General features: G+C 27.1%; 1 protein-coding gene across 1 annotated transcript in view; it reads right to left on the bottom strand.

The window, feature by feature from the left end:
- The window catches only part of LOC122717645 (roundabout homolog 2-like), a 46,519-nt gene extending 30,028 nt beyond the window's left edge, over positions 1-16,491 (bottom strand). The window contains exons 1-2 of the mRNA XM_043941894.1: positions 15,258-16,491; positions 6,431-6,739 (exon numbers count right to left, since the gene is read on the bottom strand). Of these exons, the coding sequence (XP_043797829.1) occupies positions 6,431-6,739; positions 15,258-15,318 (370 nt within the window). The 5' untranslated portion in view covers positions 15,319-16,491. The remainder of the gene's footprint in view (positions 1-6,430; positions 6,740-15,257) is intronic.
- Between the last annotated feature and the right edge of the window lie 617 nt (positions 16,492-17,108).

The raw sequence follows: 17,108 nt of genomic DNA, 5'->3' as shown, positions 1-17,108 counted from the left end.
AACTCCATATATCCAAATATTTTATTGTGGAGTTATATACTATAAAAAGTTATAACAAAATCGTGAAGAGTAATGTAAACTCTCATCTATTTTATCTTTGTGGATATATTGTAATTATACAGAGAACATAAATATTATACATATCTTATCTCTAGATAAACGAAGAAAAATAATATTTTTCATACATATTATATCTTTACAATTTAAAACCACTTATATTATTTGGTTATTACATTTTACCCGTGCAAACTACACACTGTGCATAAATCTAAACGGAAATATCTGGGACACCCTGTATGAAACTAGACCAAACTAATCAATTTTCTTGCCTCCCGTGAAACTTAATTTTCGTCGTACACGTGATACATTCGAACGAAGTGATATCGATGTGTGTACGTGTAAAGTGACTATCCGTTGGCTTTTCGACTTTGGAAAAACCGGAGTAAGCGGAAAACGTTTATCGTGCCGGTACTTGGTATCAACGAATCCGTCGATATAGAACGTTGTCCTCCGTTGGGATTAAAAGCTGTAACACCTCCCCGCTCTCTGCCCCATACCTCTCCCTTCACCGTTCCCTTTTTCTATCCCAACCACTTCCCCCCTCCCCCCTCGCCCCATATCTTTCTCGTTCTCTACACTCGCCTCTTACTCCCTTTTGCTCTTCCAACCCTCCGGCTCTCATTTTCTTCTCCTCTTTTCCCCTAAAAGCCGCGCGAAGTAACCCTGGCACGGCACAGCGGTACTATGCCGTCCGGCTAATCGATACGCGGTGGATGGAGCGAACGAGGGACCCCGAATGGGGTCCCCCGGACAGCAGAGGGTTGCAAGCAAACGATGGATAGGTGTTATTTCGCCGAGGCGAGAGAGTCGAGGAAAGAAACGGAAAAAAAGAGAAAAAAAAAAAAAACTGGAAATCGATCGAACACTTCTTGACCGGCTTATCTGACCGGCCGAGTTGACATTAGCTCGGTAAACAAGTTCGGTAAATCGATCGGATATCGATTCGAGTTTCAATCGAAGGAATTTATTCCCGTGCAAATAACGTATATATCATCCTTCATTGATACGAACCAATGTCCTTTAAAGATATTCGTCATACATTCCACGGTAGACGTTTGCGTTTAATATATCGGGTATTAATGTATATTCGTTAGGATATTTTTGAAGGATTGATTCCAAAGACTAGAAACAGATACAAAAATATCTTGTTGAGAATCGATATGAGAATCGTTGAAAAAAATTAGAATATATTTTATTGGTATTTATTTCCAATTAGAGAATACTTGTTCAGATATAATATATTTTGGAAAACTGATTTTAAAGTTCAGGAAAAATAAAAGTTGCTATATAAAAATATCGATTAAGGCTTATTTAGTTGTTATAAAGTAAAGTAAGCTTATGTTAGACAAAGTAAGACAGAAATAGGACGAAACGATTATATAACGGAGATAGAGCTATATCTATGTCTCACTTTGATTAATGTAAACTTATAATTTAATGATAATTACTTATAATACTTTTATACACCAATTTTTATTTATTTTTCATTTTTTAGAATTAAATATGTTATATTGGATATATCATATCCTCCAAAGGATTTAGATGTATTAATGTGTGTATGTATGGTAATTCTTTTTTTCTTTTCCTTTTATTGTTTGATCATTATGGTAAGTATCAAAATAGATAAAGCTGTCAAAATAGAAAATAAAAATGAATAAAATAATCGCATTATCAAGATTGGAATCTTCAGTATTCTTTTCATATGCGTCTACATGTTATTTCTATCTTTTTTTCTATCTACTTCCTATTCTCCTTTTCTAATTTTTTTTTTTTTTTGCTCTTTTTTTCTTTTTTTGGATCTCGACCAGTTTATTTCGGTGCGAGTCGATTCAACAGTGTACTCGCAGCACAAAGCCTTATTCATAGTCGTCGGCCATAACTGTCGGCCGTTTGCGACTACGGCCATTGCTATCGCCATCTTTACCAGCCTCGAATATCAGGTTCATGCGACAAAATTTAATAATAAATAGCAAAATAAAGAATATTCGAATATATTCTCTAATAAAAATAATAAAACTAACAAAAGTGTGAATAACGAAGCATGTTCTCTGAGAAAATTATATTATAAAATTTAACACGATAAAATGGATATAATATAATCATAATTTGTATTGTCTTCCTATTAATTCGTCTCATTGATATGAAAAAAAAAAGAGCGAGAGATAAACAAAAATGCACTATACATATAGTATATAGAAAAAGACTTAATATATATATATATATATATATATAATGTATAGATCTAATTAATTTAAAATCAATAATAAGATAAATAAAACTGATTTTAAATCAATAAAATACAAATGCAGTAATTTTGGACAAATATATAATACATGTGTTACATGATACGATAGAAAATCATTAACAACGCGATTAAGAATTTGTTTCGGCAATTAGGAGAGATTAAAGAAAATCGAGAAAGATGAGATAATCCGTTCCATTAAAAAAAATCACGTACATGTGAACACATGTATTGTATGCAGCACACTACCACCTCATGACAAGCTATGCTGCATCACGTCGCACAACACAGAACCCTGTTGGCCGAGCATACGCTCGGTGTAGATACAGCTCCGTATCGATTTCTATTCTCCTTCTCTTTTCTCCTTCATCCCCTCCGTTTCTCTCACTCTTTCTTTGCTCGCACATCTATGTATATGTGCGCGCGCGTGTATATACGTATACCTTGTAATTGCACGTACAATAGCCACGTGAGCATAAGATTATTTTAAATTGTTTATAAAACGTTTTTTAATTGTTATTTTTGTTCTCATTTCCATTCTTGTTTCTACTATCATTTCTTTTTATTTTTCTATTAATTTCTAATCTTTGCTTTTTCTACGATATTACTTAATTACTATGTTATATTTTTTTAAACAAATCTCATTTCAATATTACTTATTTTTATTATTTATTATTGTAGCGTTAATTATCCGTATATATGTATGTATGTATGTATGTATGTATGTATATATGCATATGAACCAAACACAAAAGCAATGGTTAATATGAAATTCGATACATTCATATGTAAGAGGAAGAAAAATGATAAACGTATCAAAATCGCAAGTCGATTCAGCGATCACGATATATCAGTAAGAAGATAGGTTCTATTCGATGTGGTAGGGTTGCTCCTCTCTCTTCCTACCCCCTTCTCCTTTCACCTGAATATCGATCTGCCTTAAACAAACTCGGCTTCGCCCTACGTTTGTTCGAACGTAATCGACTTGCTCTTTATTTCGTATAAATCAAGCCTATTTTAATTTCTTCGTGTTACATACACAGACGTACGTAATAATATGTGCTTATATAGATGTATTTGTGACATACCGATGTATACACAACATACGTTTTTCTTGTCGGAAAATATTGAAACGATTCAATCATTGATTTTGTGGCATCATTGATCATTCGAAAGGAAGTAATAAAGATCAAATACATCATATTATTCATAATTATCTATTATACGAGATAATAGTAAAACAAAGGAAATAATTTTATATAAAAATAAAAATGAATTAAAAGAACGATCAATATTATTTTCTTTTATCGAGTAAAGCATTTTTTAAAACTTGTTTTAAATTAATATAAATGTAATTGATTAATTCCTGATTAAATATGAATGAACTATCGATAGGAGATTATTTTATATGGTAATAATAAAATGAAAATAATTCAAAAGTGATAAGTAATAGAATAAAATATTATTGTTTGAATTTTTACTTTTAAAACATTGAAATTGAAACATATATATATATATATAAAATCAATAAATTGTACAATCGACGAATATTCAAATTTGATTTTCTTGAAAATTTTCAAATAAAAAAATTTTATATTTCTTACTTTTCACATATAGATTAATCTATTATTAATAATTCAATTATATCCGATTGAAAATTAGTTAATTTCATTTATATTTGAAAAAACTTCAAATTTTAAATTTATTGGAAAATGAAGTTTTAAATAAAAAAATTTTACTCTTCTTTCTTTGTCTTATTTTTACATGTCACTGTTTACGAAATCACTTTTTGCCTGGTTATTACCAATTACATTTCGTTGTATATGGATTTTTTAAAAAATTTATCATGTAAATTTATTTCTTTTATCCAGATTTTTAAGAACTTATATTTCTATTATTCCAAAAATATTTTATATTTTATAAATTTATTTCTATGAATATGATTTTGTTTAATAAAAAATAAAATATTATTAGTCAATTTTAATATTTATTTATTATTGTTAACATACTTATATTTTTTTATTTTCTAAATTATATTTTGTTGTTCAATGTAAAAATCTAATCGATTTTTACATTCCACAATTTTATTAGTTAATTTTAATTATATTCTCTTAGATTTTGAAGAATGATTTTCTTCACCATTTTCAAAATTATGTAACATCATTTACAAGTAAATTTTTAATTAATCAAAGCATATGGAATTCCATTATTTTAAAATATAATTCCATTTAAATCTTCAGATGCAAAATATATTTCCAAAACTGTAAGTTGTTTCAAAAAATATTTCAAATGGAATTTTCACTGTCTCAAAAGGGACTTACACTGTTTCAATTGATCTCAAAAGATTTCACGAAGGTCAAGTCTTTTCTAGATAGACATACTTCACAAAGACTTCAGACTGTTCTTTGTTTTTTGAAATGAAATTAAGTAATTTTTAATACACTCAATCGATTTTTATCGAAAAAATTTTTGTAGAATTTGAAAATAGAAAAAATGAATAAGACATAAATAAATAATATATAATTTCATACTTTTCTTATCTTGTTTCTTATATGATAAGTTTTATAAAATTCAAGATAAAATATAATTTATTTATAATCTCTATTTATCTCTATTTAAACTAATGATTTTACAAAATTTTTTGCAGGAAATAAGGAATTATATATATCGATTAGCACATATAATTCCATTTAAAAAAATAAAAATCGCCTTGATATCTCTAAAGTATGTTTACCTAAAGTAGATTTATGATTATCTTAAAATATTTGCTTCAAAACAGTTACTTTAAGTTCTATTTAAAATATTTTTTTTAAACGATCTATAATTTAAAAAAATAAAAATATAGTTTAAAAAAATAAAAGTTTTAAGATTAGAAATGAAATATTTTATATAAACTATAAATTATTCATTTTTTCAATTTTTTTTAAATATGAACTTATATCACATTTATAATCCATATATATACTCATAAAATTATTCGAATGTTATATAAATAAAAAATAATAAATAGTAAATAATAAATAGTAAATAATAAAATTAGACTTAAGTTCTACAAATAGAAAATTAAAACAGAAATGTTACAATTATATATGCAAATATTTTTTTAACAATGAATTATTTTAAAAAGTTACAATTATTTTCTTAACTTTTTCGAGACTTAATAGTATAATATATCTCAAATTAATTTTTATTGTGGGATTATTAGTATAATTGAAGATTTTAATGTAAAAGTTGCATGAATCTAAATTTTAAGTCATAGAAAATTATATAAATCTGAATTAAATCCTAGATATAATCGATTCTTTTTTTCCAAAGATCGGATTTAAAAGATGGATCCAAAGTTATTTCTATCTATTTTATTCTTCACTTTTTAATTGTTTTCATATCAATTTTCATTCTTACAAAATCTTTTTTCAATAATTCATTATTTCCAAAAGTTGTATAATTGTCTAATTGTAATTGTCTAATTAATCAATAATATATAAAAATATGTAACCACAAGTATAATTTTATTAAAAAGTCAAAGGATTTGTATCAAGCTTTTCAATTTTTCTAATGGCTTGTTGGAACAAAAATTGAATTTTGAAAATTAGTCTATTATTTCTCTAATTATAATTAAATATTGTATTTTTATTAGAAAAGTTAATAAAATAGAAAAAAATTAATAAATTAAAAAATTAAAAGAAAATTGCATCTTAAAAGATTTAAATCAATGTTTTCTTCGTTTTTTAAAATATTACTTTTTAATAATGTGATATATAAAAATATAAAATATAAAAAAAATAAAATGTTTAAATTTTAATATTTTATCATTGTAAAAATAAAAAATATTATTTTATTATTGTAAAAATAAAAAATATTATTTTATTATTGTAAAAATAAAAAATAAAAAATTGCTATTTTAAAAAATATTGAAAGAATGCGATAGTTTCACTTTCTCAAAAAGATTTTCAAAAAAAATTTGCTACAAAATCCATTATACATCCATTATTACAAATTTTTAAGAATTAATTTTTAAAGTCACGATTTTCGAATTAAACAAATTTCCTCGTAAGACAATATAAGAATACTTTCGTGAGCTACTGTATACCTGCTGCGGAACAAACAGAAGAGAATGAAAAGACTTACCTGCAACAGTTAGGGTTGCGTTTCGACTTGGAACGGAGCCTGCTTGATTTCTCGCGACGCACCAATAAACTCCTCCGTCCTGCTCCTTTTTCCCGTGCATTACTCTTAAGAAAAATAGAGACCCCGTAGGAAGAAGAACACGATGAGATTTTGCATCTCCCGGTGATGTTTGAACCAGTTCACCGTCCTTATACCATTCAATCACGGGTTGAGGTTTACCTTCCGCCTTGCAATTCAATGTTACCGGTTCATTCTTGGCCACGATTATATCCGAAGGATGTTCCGTTATACGCGGTGATCTCAATTGCCCTGAAACCAGAATTTCAATTCGCATTAAAGGCAATCGAAATAGAAAGAGAGAAAAAAATATCAATTCTACGTTCGATTTTATTGTATTTTCTATTCATCATGTTACTTGAAACAAAAATCTTCCTTTCTTTCTTTTTCCGTGGTATTACATCGGTGATTCTCAATCTATGGAACAGGGCTCCTTTAGAGATCGCTTCACGCGTCGATGATTTACGAAGAAAAATCGGCTGTTGTCAATTATCGTATTTAGATAATGATATTTAACATTTATTTATTCTTATATAATTGCATTATTATATTTTACAGCAGTGATTCTCAACGCGTGAGTCTCCCTTGGATGTCGAAAGTCAAATTTTTTAAGAGGGCGCTATTATCATATCTATTATCATATTATCATATAAATTAATGATATTTGATTTGATATAATTGTATCATAATATTTTGCAGCAGTGATTTCTAGGGGGCGTTGTTGTGTGATATTAAGCCCAATCATTATGAATCACATTCCTCTTAGAGATCACCAAGTGTTTTGTCACAGAAAATATTGTTGTCATATTTTATTAATTATTAATCTTTAACACTTATTCTTTTTCTTATAATATATGAATTGCAATATTCTATAACAGTGGTTTCCAACTTATGACGCCAAGTGTTTTCTAGAGGGCGCTAATGTGCGACATTAGACAATGACTTTTAATACTTATTTATTTTCACATAATTGCATTGCTATATTCTATGCGTATATCTTTTTGCCAGTTAACTTAGTTAAGTATTCCTAGCGCTAATTTTTCAAATTTTCTTCGTCTTATATAGGGAATTAGTATTTGAAGATAGGAAAAGAAGGTTCTAACCAAGAAAAGACTGTAAAACTCTATAGTAAATTCTACTTGTATTCGTTACATGTATCTTGGTGTATACCTCGTATACATAGTTACAAACGTGCGCTTATTTAGGTCGGTTGTAATTCGACAACGTATAACATAGCTTCTAAATTGTTGGTTGCACGATGAAGATAGATATGCTTATGTTACCTGCTTCAGACTCCATACTAGAACGAAGCTATTTCAACTATCCCGATATCGCTAGAGGGATTCTAAAATATTCTTGGAACGTACAGATACGACCTATAGACCATGAGTACATCTACAATCGGTTCGCGCAGTCTGCAAATTCTACTCGAACATGAACGTCTGAAGCGGAACTACTTGAGAAACATTTCACATCTGTTAGAACATTCATTCAAATTCCGAGATATGAGCATCTTATGCCATACCAATTAACTAATTTTCATCTTTAAAAAATCTGTTCTTTCAATGTTTTTTTTGGCTGTGACTAATTGTGATTGCATGATATATGTACATATTTGTATATTGAAGTATGTTGAAGTGAAATTGGAAAATACATAATATGAAAGAACATGATGCTTCATATGCTCGTATGTGTATCTATATATATTAAAATATGTATATAATATTAATACATAATATATAATACATAAATACATACATAAAAAAATGGTTATATTAATTATATGTATTGAAAGAATCTTTCAGATAAATCTTTTGTTAAGTACTATATATCAGTGTTTCTCAATCTTTTTAACTTCGAAATATATGTTAAAACTAGTTAATTTATTATATATCATAATTATTTATTTAAAATTATTTTATTTATTATTTTTATTTATTTAAAATGATAAGATATTTTGATATTTTTTACAGTTTATTATTTGTTTAAATAAATTTTTTTTAGAAATATCTTTAAAAATAAAAATAGTTATAATATTAATGTTATATATTTTAAATATAATAGTAATTTTGTATTATTATATTACTATTATATAAATATTAATAAATATGTATTTATATATAAAAATATGTATAGAATATATAAAATTTTAATAGATATATAATTATATGTCGTGATTTTCTTTTAAAAAAAAATTGCTGTATGTTATAGATACAAGTCCTTGTTTTATATCATTTTTGGTCTGAAAATTATCATATATATGAAAAAAAAAATATATATATAAAACAATGTAATATGTAAAAATAATTTTATATAATAAAAAAATAACATTTGATTCTCACACAATGATTCGTTTTTCTCGTTTCGGCATATGCTTTTACAATATCTTAATCTTTATCGCGCTCCATAAATGTCTTTCACAGTGTGTTTGTATATGTAGCGAAACGTATATGCGCGTACACACGTTCGCGCATTTTTCTTTTGTCCTCTCGCCTCAGTATTCGGAAACAATAGACATTGTGGCTAAATTAAAATCGCCTCCGGAGTTTTCATATTTCGCTGTTGAACAGAGTCGTGAGCGCACGTGAACGAACTCCCAGTTCTTGCGCCCAGTAGGCCCGAGGCATCTCGTTTCATTTCAGTCCTAACCTTCTCCGAATCAAGCTATCTCAGCAACCTGCCTTGCCAACCCACTGTCACTCTTATTTCTTTTGTATTTTATCATATCCACTTCTCTGCTTCTCCGTTTCTCCTCATTTTTTCGTTTCTCCTCATTTTATTATTATTTCTTCTCGCGTTTCTCCACTTCTCTTTCTTCTTTTCTATATCACGATCTCCCTAGCTCCGAGCAATTAGGTTAAGTAAGTATCCCCGTTCAAGTTTCCATCGTCGTTAAATTATGTGCCATAAAACAATAAACGTAAGTTAAGAAACGAGACGTGAATTCGCGTGAAAAAAATTGTCGATGATATTTTTATATGTATTATGTCGATCTTAAATAATCACATATTCGACTTTTTGATGATTTAAATACGTGATATTTTTACGCGTATAGATTATAGATCTATGATTAATACTATACCTAAAGGTGCATATACATTTGAGAGTAAAACTTTCGAGGCTAATTCTCCAGAGTATTTCTCGTAAACAGTCGATATTAATTTTCATTATCTGACAGTAACTTTATTATTAGATGGTCACTTTAAATGCAATGTCCACTTGCGAGGAATACTCTTGAGAACAACTTCTGATAGTTTTACTCTCAAATTATATATACAATATTCGTAGTCCAACAATTTGAAATAGACTCTCGTGAATATTAATTTCAATAACGGCTAAATAAACAATAATATATAAATTATGAAGAGAATATAGAGAGATTAAGGCACGGTGTTCTCGCACACACGATGACTTGGCTTATGGCTTCACGACTGCAATGTGAGTATTGATTTGCCGCTGTTGCGCTTCAGCTCTCTCAGTTCTATTCGTTCCCTCGTCTTCAGAAGGCCCCGCCAGCTGTGCTCTGCTTCTTGTCGTTTTCCCCCATTGTGGATTTCCCTTCCTTCGCATTTCGTTTCGTTTCTTATGTAAATCGTTTATCCTCTCCTTATACGTTACACTTACATTATACTTACACCATATGTATTTACTTACACGATGATTAACGTTTTACTCTACTTTCTTCTTCTCGCGACTCGTCTATATCTTCTGTTTTCTTTTCCTCCTCTCTTATGTTTACCTTCATTTCCACCCTCGTCAACTGAACATTCCTTTCCCCAATGTTTTTCTTGTTCCTTTTCCCCTCTTCTTTTGATTCCTTTTTTCATTGTGGATAGTACAGTACTGATGTATAGATACCGCTATTAATTATCATCTCGTCTCGTTCTTCTTTCATTCTTTCTAATTCATTTCGATTTAACCATCTTTCGTTATTTTCTTCGAAATTCCTCACGTATATTTTTAAAGCTGTTTAAATTGTCTTTCTTTGAACTTGTTTATAAAAAGGATGGATAAAACGAAATGTGGAATTCGAGAACAAATGGCGTAGATATTATTAAAATTCAGAAAAAAGTCAAAGTGGAATTAGAGACGAACGAAAAAGGACGAGGGAGAAGAACAGAAGATAGGTTGAAAAACACATCGTACGAAGTACCAAAGTGTATTTGGCAAGTCTCCAAAGGTATAAACCGATAAAATTCTCGCGAGAAAAATCATTTTATACGTTTTTTTGAAACGTTCTTGTATTAACATTTTTGTTATTTGATTATTTTTTATTTCACCGATAATTTTTTATAATTAATAAATATATATTCGCGAAATCGATAAGTTCAAATTTTCTAAAGTTACCATGCACGTGTATGCGACCTCGTATGTGAGAGAAAGAGGGATTAAAAGAAAGAGGGAAGAGAAGAAAGAAAGAAAGAAAGAAACAGTTTCATTACTTTCGATCCCTAAGAAGGATATTCTTGTAAGAGGGGAAGGTAGAAGACGAAACGGGAATAACCATTGAATTCCTTGAGACGTGAGGGAAACCTAAGACGCACGGAACCTTCGAAGAGGGTTCGACCGACACACCCTACTCGAGTTCTTTCAGAGCAAGGCTGGCCAAAGTTGTGGAAAAAATAGCAGCTTCCTATTATTCGAAGAGAATCGATGATCGGCTTCTATTTCCATTACCGCTAATTTTCTATTTGTTTCTGTTCATTATATTCATTTATATCAATTTTATCAATAATTCTATTCTATATATCAATTTATGTTTATGTATATATACATAGTAAAGTGAATAATACTTAAGAAAAAGGATTTGATCCGTCTTTGTTGCATAAAATATTCTATATAATATTTCGAAATATGTAAAAACTGAAATTTTGTATCAATGTATTTTCTTTGTGTGTTAAGAAAAATAAATTAAATTTGATATATAAAACTTTCACATTTTATTTAGAAAGAATATATGGAAGTTGAAATATTTTAATATATCTTGGAAAATTGAAAAATATTTGATAAATATGTTAATTAAGAAATTTTTCCAATATGTTATTGGAAAAATCGATATATTTATGAAAGTATGTATCAAATACAAAATTATAATTTTTTTTTACACATTTTTATTTTTTTATTATTAATTGTTAATAATTGTTGTTTATTAACAACAATTATTATAAGTTGTTTAATCTATTTAAGTTACTTGTTTTCAGATTAGTTGTTGATATTCAATTCAATATTTGAGATTCAATTAATAAATATTCAATTAATAAATATTTATAGCATTTATTATATTATTATGGAAAAAAATTATGGGAAATTTAAATTATTGATTGTATTATTTTTGGAATTGATAATGCTATTATTGCATAACGTCTTTAATTTTATATTTTTTACAATTATATGTTTTACGATTTCAGTGTTTATATATAAAATATGTAAGATATTTATTTTATTGTTTTATTATCGTTTCATTCATATATATATATATAGATATAAAAGTAATATATTAATAATAACTATCAATAAATAAATTAATAAATAATTATATAAATATTATTTATTATATTATATTTATAGATTATATATTATATTTATATTATAGATATATTATAGATATTTATAGAATACATTTAATATGCTAGTTATTATGTGCTAGTTATTTTTTATATATTTAATAATATATTTTTCTTTAATCTTTATTTGCAATTCATCAATATTTGCAAAACATTTGCAAATTAAGTAATATATTTATATCATATTATAAAACAAATCTTAATATTTTATATAATATTAATATTATAATTTTATCATTATAAATTTAGATATTACATGACTAAAATACGATTTAAGTTTTCAATTTTACAGATAATATCCATTAATATAAAAAAATTAACTTATTTTCGAATTTTTATGTTTTCCGTATGTATGTTTACATATCTATTAAATATTTTATTAATTTATATTGATATTTTCAACAATTTATGGTTGATTCAATGCATTTTTACAATTATTATATATTATATATTTAAAGTAATTAGTTATTTTAATTAAATGAAAATAATAAATGAGAAGTAATTTCTATTTTTCTTTATTTTAAATTTTTTGTTTCTTTATTTTCTTTATTAATATTTTTGAAAATTAAAAATGAAATATAAATATTATATTATATAAATATTATATTTTTCTTTATTTACGTATTTCATATTAAACATTAACAGCATAATGATTAATTGGTTTAAGTATATAAAAATATTTAAAATGAAATTTTTCAATATATGCAATCTGAATTTGTATTCTATATTTAATAATCGATAAATATGTGTCTATATTGTATATATTGTATGTAAATCTATCTTAATATACAATGTACATAATTCTTATTCTTATAACAAAATAGAATTAATTTTAATCATTTATAATTACATAATGTACATATAGATAAGAAAATACAAATATAATATTCGAATATTTAACATATTTTTAATTATCATTATTAATTTCCATAGTAAAAATTCATTAGAAGAATTATATGCTCACTCAAAGCAATATCAAAAACTGATATTACATCAAAGAAAATTAAATCACACACTTTTATACGTAATCTGCTTAATAAAATCAATTTTCACTATATCACTATAGGTTATTTCGATCAATTACAAAACGCCTACTATATTTTGTTTATTCGCATTCTTTAAACAGATATTTTTCATCATTTTAAATGATTAATTAATCACATAATCGATTTTATTAGATTAAATACCCATTGTTATACAGATTTACTTCGAATAGCTAGTCATTTCTATCCAAGTGTTGTGAATAACCTAATAGTTTCGTTTCACATCGGCTATACTCGGCTATCTTCGCGAGACTTTCCATCCACAAAAATAGACCAACCAATGTCTATCATCCAAGCATGCTTTTTACTAGAGCACAATCAACGCAAAACCTTTCTTGAATGTATTGCCTATTTATGGTTTTAAATTATATGCGTATACATAGGATTTATTCGATATTAAATAAAATATATTTTTACACATTTTATATTTATTATTTATTACAATATATTTTATATTATTTTACATTATTATCAAATATTGACAAACTTAGGAAGAAACAGTATTTATTTAAATTCATCGTATAAAACATTAAGATTTTTAATTCTTTTCTAATTCTTAGAAAAAAAAAAATTATATACTTATTTGAATACAGGCCTTTTTGATTGAATTTTGATGAATTGATTGAATTTTTTGAATGTTTTTCGATAAATATATTGTAACAGTATAATAACCTTTAATAAAATAAAACAAAATTTTAAAAGAATTAAAAAAAAAAATAATTAAGAAAAATTAATAAAAATTTATATAATAAAACATAAAAAATTATTCATATAGATACACTATAGGATTAGATGCAAAAATAAATAAAAATTCTATCAATAACATATATACATTTAATAATACATTTGAAATTATTGGAAGATTTAAGATTTAATTTTAAGATTAATTTGAATGATTTTATTGTGTTTCAATATTAAAAATATTATATTTTTATTTGAGGAATATAAAGAAATATATTTCAAATATAATTTCTTAGATATATACGAGTTTTAAATCTTTCAATAAAATCTAGATCTAATTAATCTGATCAATGGATAATGAATTTACAGAAGATAAAAATCGTTTCGTTTTCCAAAATATAAAAAACTCATCGGAAATTTTATCATCATTCATTTATATGTATATACTATAGAGATGCAAAATATTTCGATTGGTTATATACTTGTATATTGACAATTATTTAATAATGTTTACATTATATAAATATTCATCGATTATTCATGATTATTCAATATATTAATTAAATAGAATCAAATTAAATTACGATTAAATTTTTTTTTTCAGTAATTTCTCGAAAAGAAATATATTTTTTGATAAAATTTCTAAAAAAATTTATTATTAAAATATTCATACAAAATGTACCATATATTCATATATATATTAGTTGAAATTCAAATTAAATTGATAAAATAACAAAGAAAGGAATAATAATAATAACAATAATAATAATAATGTATTTTACTTAAAATAAGAACATAAATAATAGAAATTGTAATTCTTCATCGATATGTTCAAATAATTTCTATTACATATCTGTTAAAAATTAATTTCATTTTTCCATAGCATGACGTTAATAATTTATTATCATTCCAATTTCGTTTCACGACCTTTGTTTTTAGCATTTATATAATGAAATCGACTTGTGAACAAAAGATTTATCCTCGACTTTAATTCTTCGAACATTACCATTTATGTCAGTTTCTGCGCTCATTTGTTATCACATGTCCGAGAACAAGACGTCGTAAAAGAAGAAATACATATCTTTAGTTGAACTCATTTTCAGTAAACTATGAACTTATCGATTCGTTGCATTAAATTATATTCATACAAATATTTTATCAATAATTTTTCATATAATACAATTATATTTATACAATATAATATAAATAAATAAAAAAATTTTAATTTTTTTTTAAATTCTGAATAGAAAAATAATAAATAGAATTAATGAGTAGAAAAATAAAAAAAAATGTATTCTTGTACGATAATGTCTCAAATTATTTATCTCACTATGATAATAAATAATAAATTATATTCTCTACTTTTTTTTTATTAGCTTAAAAAACGATGAAAATAAGTGAAATGAGTATTAAAAAAGTGTTAATAGTTTTAGAGATAATGATAAGAGTGAACAAGATTAAAAAGAAGAATATTCAACTTACCATGTACCATAAGGGCGAAAATTGCTGTCGCGAACAAGTTTCTTAGCCACTCGTTGCGCATTTTTCTTTCGAGTACCCAAAGATTCTGGGGAAGGTCGTGAATCACGAACGAAACCCTTTACAATCTTGGTAACCTGATGTTAACGCATGCTGATCAAAATTGGATGCGAAATTACAGACGAATCCGAAACTTGGATAAATAGAATCAAAACCACAAGAAACACGCACTCTCGATGTCGATGAGGTTAAACCGGTAAGAGCGGCCACTCGCGAGAGGATTCTCCTTTCGAGTTTGGAGCACAAAGTAGCTTTCCAGGCGAGAGGCGTATCTTTCGGCGTGACACTCGCGCGCGCCTCATTTCCATGCCATTACACGTTACCACAAAATACGCGTACGTCTATACGTACAAGGAACGCACACCCACACCCACATTATATCCAATACCCACCCACGCACACGCAGTAACTATATGCCTGTGTGTATTCGTACACAAGTTGTGTATATCACGTATATTCACGATTAATACACGTATATTCGTAGTAACGTGAAATAATGTAACATTAAAGCACTAACCGTCCGGTCGGTCGATCACCAGTAGCCCCATTCTTATCGAACAAAACCGACAATTGCTTTCATACGATGAACTTCTGACATCGCCGAACCACGCGCGCGCGCGCGCGCATGCACACGCAGAGGCGCATACACGTATTAGAAAACGCACATACACGCGTTCGTAAGCACACGTAATACACGAATCACGTAAAAGAAAACGAAATCACGAGTAATGCACTGGATGTCACGTTCTTCTAGTACACTTTCATTCTCTTTCAAAGAGAGATGCAAAGGAAGAAAGGTAAAGATATAAAGGGAAAGAGAGAGAAAGAGAGAAAGAACTATTCTAATTCTTTGATCGATCTGCGCGTCCTCATTGCCACTGATAAACGTATAATCACTGATTTCATGTATTTCGTATTAGGTATCCATTTGCTTTGTCTTGTTTTATTCCCTAATGTTGAAGTACGATCGATTTATTCCGTCTTTTTGAAGAACGGCGTTCCTTTCAAAATCGATCGCTTCGTGACCGACTGTCAAGCTATGCGTCGTTTCTCTATATCTCGAACAATTATCCACACTTGTCATTGTATTTGCCATCTTTAATTTAAAAGGGTTTGCGTTATTTATCAAGAATATGAAAATTATATGCACAATTATAATAATAAAATATAAAAATTCAATTTTAAATTAATACACCTCTTTAATAAATGATCAACTCATCGCGACGATCCAGTCACAACTGAGGGTGCAGCAATTCTTTTGGAGTACCACGCGGCACTTCGGCTATTTTCGAGTATTCTCGTTCATTTTCGGAACCGCTTCGGTTCTCGGCCTTTGGTTTCTCAGTTGATGCTTCTCAGGAACAGAATACAGTAGATCCCCTTATAACACGGGTTCATATAACACGGATTCCTATAACACGGCGAAAAAATTACAACAATAATTCTATGACACAGTACATATATTTAACAAAACATAACATCAAGTGTATAAAACTATTTTAATATTTTAATATGATTTTTAAGAAAGTTTAAAAAATATATGTCCTTAAAAGCTAAGGTTGAATACACTTTTTTCAACCTTAACCTTTTTTTTATATGCTCTTCTTTCTACTTCTATTTTTTTTTTTTTTTTGTCTTTACTATGTATGTAACACAACGGACAATATATGAAAATGTTTCATGGAAAAAAGCTAACCATCCAACCATGACAAAAAACAATGCATCTCAACCAATAGTGCATCTACCTCGAAATAACTCTATTATTGATTACAAACAAGTTGAATATATGACTGA

This window comes from Apis laboriosa, unplaced genomic scaffold, assembly GCF_014066325.1.
Source record: "Apis laboriosa isolate Shangri-la unplaced genomic scaffold, ASM1406632v1 scaffold56_cov145, whole genome shotgun sequence".
Lineage (NCBI taxonomy): Eukaryota > Metazoa > Arthropoda > Insecta > Hymenoptera > Apidae > Apis > Apis laboriosa.
Note: the sequence above shows the minus strand (reverse complement) of the source record. Positions and strands in the feature narration are given on the sequence as shown.